This window comes from Lycium barbarum, chromosome 10 (assembly GCF_019175385.1).
Source record: "Lycium barbarum isolate Lr01 chromosome 10, ASM1917538v2, whole genome shotgun sequence".
In the NCBI taxonomy this organism is placed as follows: Eukaryota; Viridiplantae; Streptophyta; class Magnoliopsida; order Solanales; family Solanaceae; genus Lycium; species Lycium barbarum.
In genome coordinates this window covers 23,904,739-23,912,054 of record NC_083346.1, presented here as the reverse complement: position 1 = coordinate 23,912,054, position 7,316 = coordinate 23,904,739, and the positions used below count along the sequence as shown (strand labels likewise).

The 7,316-nt window shown below is 33.5% G+C and overlaps 1 protein-coding gene across 1 annotated transcript; it reads left to right on the top strand.

The window, feature by feature from the left end:
* The first annotated feature begins 421 nt into the window (after positions 1–421).
* On the top strand, positions 422–4,937 carry LOC132615716 (cytochrome P450 71AU50-like). Its single transcript, XM_060330320.1, has 2 exons — positions 422–1,676; positions 4,131–4,937. The coding sequence occupies exons 1-2, from the start codon at positions 792–794 to the stop codon at positions 4,743–4,745; spliced, it is 1,500 nt and encodes a 499-aa protein (XP_060186303.1). The 5' UTR covers positions 422–791; the 3' UTR covers positions 4,746–4,937.
* The last annotated feature ends 2,379 nt before the right edge of the window (positions 4,938–7,316 follow it).

Genomic DNA, 7,316 nt, shown 5'->3' with positions numbered 1-7,316 from the left:
TATATAAGTAAGTAAGTATACTATATATACTTACTTATATATAGTATATAGTACATATATATAATAAGTAAGTATATATACTATATATATTAAGTTATACACATATATAAGTATATATAGTATATAAGTATATATATTATATAAATATATATAGTATATATATTAAGTATATATTGTATATATAGTAGATATGTATATATAGTATATATATTAAGTTATACCTATATATATATTAAGCTATCCTATATATAGTATATAGTACATATATATATATATATATATATTAAGTTATACATATATATATAGTATATATATTAAGTTATACATATATATAAGTATATATAATGTATATGTAAGTTATACATATATATGTGTACGAAAAGCACTATTCTGTATTGCTGACTTGCTGTTAGGCTGTTAGTCAGTAAATATTTAAACTTTAATTATAAAATTGTATAACATATGTAAATATACCTACAATATACAAATAAATACTATAATATATATATATATATAATACAAAAAACAAAAAAAAAAAATATTTTAACGAATCCAAGGTTCCGGTTTGGACCTTAAAACCGGTTAACCGGAACCGGTTAGGCGGTTCCGGTTTTGGAACCGGAACCGGCCGGTTTCCTAACCGGTTCCCGGTCCGGTTCCGGTTGGAACCGGTTGACACCACTAGTTTCCACCACAATTCCTCTGCTTCCTGCAAGTGCTACAGTCTATAAGTAACATCGTTTCAACATTCAATTAGTTTAAAAAAAAAAAAAAAAAGTGGTGTCAATTCCATGGATTTTCTCTGGCTAGCTCTTGCATTCTTTGCCCTATTTTTCCTTCTTCAAGAACTACAAAAAAAGTTCAGTAAGAAGAAGAAACTTAAACTTCCTCCAGGTCCAAGAGGTCTCCCACTTCTTGGAAATCTTCACATGGTTGGCGAAAATCTTCACCAAGATCTCTATAAAATAGCCAAAAAGCATGGTCCCATAATATCCATGCATTTTGGTCTTGTTCCTGTCATTGTTGCTTCCTCTCCTTATGCTGCTGAACAATTCTTGAAAATCCATGATTTAATATTTTCCAGTAGACCCTCTAATGAAGTTTCAGAGGGCATTTTTTACAATAGGAGAAATTTGGTTTCGGCCAAATATGGTCCTTATTGGCGAAACGTGCGAAAATTGTGCACTTTGCAATTGTTAAGCAATGCAAAGATCCTTGCTTTTCAGCCTATGAGGAAACAAGAACTTGGGATTCTTGTAAATTTCATCAAACAGGCAGCTAATGATCGCGATGTGATTGATCTTAGTGCAAAAGTTGCGTCTCTCAGTGCGAATATGTCGTGTTTGATGATATTTGGGAAGAAGTACACGGACGAAGATCTTGGCGAAAAGGGGTTCAAGGGTTTGATTCAAGATATACTGCATTTAGCAGCATTGCCAAATGTTGCTGAATTTTTCCCCTTTCTTCGTGTTCTTGATCTTCAGGGATTTAGTCATCGCACGAAGGAATTAGCTAAGCTTTTTGATGAGTTCTTGGAGAGAGTTATCGACGAACATGTTTGTGAATCTGGTGCGGGGAAGCAAGCGAATGATATGGTGGATACACTGATGGGGATTATGCAATCTGGTGAAGCTGAATTTGAGTTTGATCGTCGACATGTCAAAGCTATTTTGTTGGTAATGTTTGTTCATTCTAATTGCGCATTTTGTTTTTGTCTTAGTTCAGATGATTACGAGGTCGTACAAGTTCTTTTCCACTTAAAGGGTGGCGATAGAGTAACAACCAACCAAAATTATGAATAGTTTCACACCCTCCACTGACATTGACAAGATATTTCTATTACTAATCCGTTAGAAAAAAGAAAGACAAACAGAGTTTCGCTTTATGAGATTTTTTTTTTAACCACACATTTGATCTGAGATGTTTAAAACACTTGTTTGATTTATTTTTTTTATTAAAATTTATATCAAATTAAACTATGACAAATAAAGTAAAACGAAGAAAGTATATTTTTAGAACTCCGTTTCTCCAGTTGGATTTCATGTTATGTTTTTTTTTTTTAAACTATCCCTTTCTCACAAGATACATATTTTTTCCTTTCATTTTAGGTGAAAGTGTTTTTAGAATTTATGGATTTAAACATGTCATTAATGTATTTATTTTTTTAATTTTGAAATCATTTAATGAAGGATAAAATGAGAAATTTCAAGATTAAATTATTTTTAAATATAAAAATATACAAATTTTTTAGATGAATTATAAGAAATGTGTGTCACCAAAAAAAAAAAAAAAATGCTCCCTCCATTTCATATTATGTGACATTATTTTCTTATTAGTTGGTACCATAAAGAATGACACATTTCTATATTAGAAACAGCTAACTTTTTACTTCTCATTTTATCTTTAATAATAATAATAATAAAAATATAATCACACACATGTTATATTAGGTTCAAGCTGCAAGTTTCAAAAGTTTTATAATCACACAAATGTTATGCATGTTTAAGATAACAAGTTTCAAAGATCTTCATTTCTGTTTAAAATTTTGTATCGATAAAAATATGTTACATAAACTGAAAGTGAGAAAGTAGATGGTTTATTTGCTATAGCAGGATAGATCTAGAGCATTGTCTACAGATTCATGTGAACTTGTTAGTTTTGGTTCAGGACTTGTATATGCATTAAGAAATTTACTGAATATTTTATAAATATTTGATTGTAAACTCGACTGTTTTATATATTAACTTGAGTTCTTTGTAGGAGCTCATAAATTTTAAATTCTGAATTTATTTGTATTTGCTACTCCGTCCCGTAAAAAAAATAAGTGAATTTCTAGAAGCTTTTCTTTGGTCCAAAATAAATCAATCAATCAAAACCCAAAGAGGTTATAGTTATTTTTGTTCAAAGTTTACCCTCTCTTTCAAATGGGTTTTTCAACTCCCAGCGCTGACTTTCTAAAAGTTTGGCGAAAGTAAAAGGTAATATTGTCAAATGACTTTTTGATTAGTGTAATCAATTAACTATTTTTAGGGGTATGGATATTTTGGACGGCATAGAGTAGCATGAGTGTCGCCTTAATAAAAAGAATTGTTTTAAAATAATTATCATCTTAGGAATTCAATATAAAATTATATAAGTATTTTCAACTATACGCTTAGATTTAAAAAAGTAGCTCTCTTTAGTATTATTCTAAAAAACATCTACTAATTATAAATAGGGATAGTTTATTAAACTTTATATTTTATTTATTAATTTTTTAATGAACGTAATCTACTTATTTTAGTAAAGGGTCTTAAAATTGTCCTTTTGGACTTGGATATTATTGCTTTCTGGATTTTAGTAGACACAATTGCGGCACGTGAATGGTCTGCTTGACAGGTTTCTGTTTCACTCTCCCCATCACATGATCAATGAATTTTTTGCAGAAGATGTCCAGTCTATTTTGTCAATAGTAGAGTCTCTAGTTCCTTCGTTGAGATTATTTTTATTACACTTGTCTTAGTGACGACATAAAGTTGCTTATCTCTTCAAGTGTAAAACCGAACTGAAAAATGTGCTTTTAAGATTTCTGTCTAAAGTTGCGCAAGGGGCCTAGTTTTAACCTTTATAAATGATGCCAATCAAGGTATTCAAAATAGGGTAAAACATAGACGCAGACATATTCAATCCTTTAGGTAGCTCACATGCATTATTTTAACTTGTTATAATAAGTGACAGACCAGTATTATTTTTAAAGTCAATAATCTCACATTTTATGGATAGTTATTACCTATAGTTATCCTTAAAAGTATTTCAATGTATAATTTTGTTGCACTGTCATTGCATAGAAATTGAGTTTAAGGTTTATGCATTGATAAATGTAAAAATAATTTGCACAATCAGATTACTCAAAAGGTAACCACATATAAACCTTATTATAAGGATTATTAACTGACCAATTCTAATTTTGTAGAGTTCTCCAATTGCTACATAGAAATAGGTGTAGTACAATTATATTTTTCCATATGTAATATGCCAGTGTGTTTTTCATTTGCTTCTTATCTTTGATTGTACAATGCAAACCTTGGGTTTTCCAATTTTAAGTAATATGTTATGAGTTCAATAGCTAAAGAATATACTGATATATGCAGGACTTGCTGATAGCATCTATGGATACTTCATCGACAACAATCGAATGGATTCTAACCGAACTTCTAAGGCACCCAAATGTGATGAAAAAGCTTCAAAACGAGTTGGAGCAAGTAGTTGGCAAAAACAGAATGGTGGAAGAATCAGACTTAGAAAGCCTGGAATATTTAGATATGGTCATAAAAGAAAGTAGTAGACTCCATCCTGTTGCACCCTTATTGCTTCCTCACGAGTCCATTGAAGATTGCACGGTTGATGGTTTTCACTTACCTAAAGGATCCCGAATTTTGATTAACGTTTGGGCAATTGGGAGAGATCCAGATACTTGGGTTGAGCCTGAAATGTTCAAACCGGAGAGGTTTCAGGGGAGCAACATTGATCTTCGGGGAAGACATTTTCAGCTTTTACCTTTTGGCTCTGGCAGAAGAAGTTGCCCTGGTCTGCAATTAGGGCTCACCGTTGTTCGTTTGGTGGTCGCGCAATTGGTTCACTGCTTTGATTGGGAGCTGCCGAATGGTATGAATCCGAACGATATTGACATGACTGAGAAATTTGGTTTAGTAACGGCTAGAGCGCAACATCTTATGGCGATTCCTAATTATCGGTTGCATATGTAAAGTAAATGCAAATGTCAAAATATGTCTAAGAGTTGCATATTTGCCTCTGAATAAGACGAGGATTAGACAAAAAAGACTGGCAATTTGCATTATTTCCACTAATATGTTGAACGTATTTAAAAGAATTATGTAATATTATCTAAGTTTGAGTCATTGTGAATCGCATCAATGCTTTTTAGATGCATTTTCATTCGGAACATCCTCATATAAAAATTATTTCACAACGGGGTCTATGTTTTTGTGGCCACTAAGTTGGATTCGCTATTTTCGAGCTAAGTCACGTACTCCCTCCGTCCCATATTACTTGACCATTTTTCTTTTTGCACGTCTCTCAAGAAATCATAAATAAAAGATATATTTTACTACTTTACCCCTATCTCACTCCAATAAATAGGTTCTAATCAATATTGACTATTTTCAAGAACATTTAATACTAAGGGTAAGATGGAAAGATTTAATTAATTTTATCTTGATTTTGCAAATGAACAAGTAATTTTTAATCAGTTTGGTTTTGATTTTCGGTTTGGACCAATTTTTTACCAAACCGAAAATCAAAACCAAACCGATTAAATAAACCGATATTTACTTGGGTTAGGTTTGATTTGGTTTTGAATTTTTAAAAACCGATAATATTTGGTTTGATTTTGGTTTTACTAAAAGCAAACGAAGAAATAACCGAACCAAACCGACAAATTTTAAACATAATTTTTATAATGATGTATATACAATATATTAATTTTTATAAATAATTTTAAATAATTTATATAGTTTTTAAGAATTTTTTTATTTATCTCTAATAGGCTAATGAACTTTATACCTTAAGCCGATTTTCCAAAAGAAATCCATGAATTCAAGCTCATTTATTAAAAAAAAAAACAACTATATGAGATTTACCTAGATTTGTTTTTTGTATTTCTAATAAACTTTATTCACTTAATTAAATTTATAAATCCTAAGACATTTTCTCCATAATGCAAGAAACTATAGCTACCACAATAAAAGGGTAATAACAGACTATAAGTTAGAAAATAATAGAAAATTCTCTCCTAATTGTAGAAAAAAAACATGAAAGAGAGAAATACCGTTAGTTTTCTTAAAAACCAAAAAACGTACCCAAACGGAACCACACCGACTACAACCAAACTGATGGATATGTATTATATTTAGATTGGGTTGGTTTTGGTTTTAACCCAAAACCGACCCATGAACACCCCTACGGTTAGGGCACGCGGCATAGAGGATAAGTCATAAGGCGAGTCAGCACTGCTACCACCGGTGGCAGAACCATGATACCGGAGAAAGCGCTAGGTCTGGTGTAACGTTACAATAGCTCCGGACCAAGAACGCAACGGTCTGTCGTTACGTGCCAGCTCGAGCGTTACAGTTACAGGGTTATTACGTTTAATGGTCCTTTTCATTACTCATTATTGCCATATATTTAAAGCTCATTATGAGTAGGGGCAGAATACAAGGAATATGCACCCCTAGCTCTTAGTATAAATAGAGATGGTCATTTTTCATTGTAGAGGACACGAGATACAAGCTAATATACTCAGTTCCTACACTTTTCTTTGCAAAATCTTTATTCTTATTGTATTCTTTGTAACGCTCCGGTGCCACGTCTGACCAGAACGAATAAGCCTTAGTTTGGAATTGACACTTGCAGTCTAGGCTTTCCCTTACTTCTTACTTTGTTTACGTATATTTATATTATTTCAATACGAATATCATTGTCTTACTGGTTACTTAGATCCACGTGTCCCTGACCACGTGTATAAATTCAACTAAATCGTTTTACGGGTAAAACGTTTGGCGCCTACCGTGGGGCCGGGACAGTTGTGGTTGTCATTGTGACCATTATTTATTTTACTAACTTCGTTTAAGTTTCCTGTCTGCCTAAGTATCCATTTCAGGTATGACAGGAGTTAACGACAACACAAATAATGGAAACCAACGGGGTAACCTCCCACTGGTACCGAATGGACAACCCCTTGAAACTGGCTTGCAGCCACCGCACGTGGAAAATCAAACAACAGAAGGAGAACATGACCTCAACACCGGAGCAGACGGTGACCCTACCGATGAAACTATGGCGGAAACCATCCAGATTCTGAGAGTGCAACACTATGGAACGATGGCAGAAGTGGAACGGTTGAAGCAACTCGTTAAAGCCCTCATGGGCATACCGGTAGAAGGGGATGCTGCTCCTACCGGTACGCCAGCAACTGCTGCCAATTTGAACACCACTGATGGAAGTAGGCAAACTGTGGGAAGGAATGGAGATGCTTCCGGAAACGAATCTGCTCCCGATGATCCCTTCCAGATTGAAGTCAAGCGGTTCATGAGGAAGATCACCGGGAAGATGGACCAAACTACCAAAGAGGCCGAAAAGAACGCGAAGGAGTTTCAGAAGCGCCTCAGTCAAATTCCCGAGGCACCTCCAGTCATCGAAGGGCCCGATTCAAAGAAATACAGTCGTCGGGCATACACACCTGAGGCGGCTCTAAATTCACCATGCTTGCTGATACTTTTATTAAAGCTTATGCTGGAGCAAGAAAGGTGAAAACCAGA

Coding starts and splice junctions, on each gene's coding strand:
- LOC132615716 (XM_060330320.1), top strand. CDS start 792: ATGGATTTTCTCTGGCTAGCTCTTGCATTCTTTGCCCTATTTTTCCTT. Junction 1,677..4,130: donor ATGTCAAAGCTATTTTGTTG/GTAATGTTTGTT, acceptor TGATATATGCAG/GACTTGCTGATAGCATCTAT.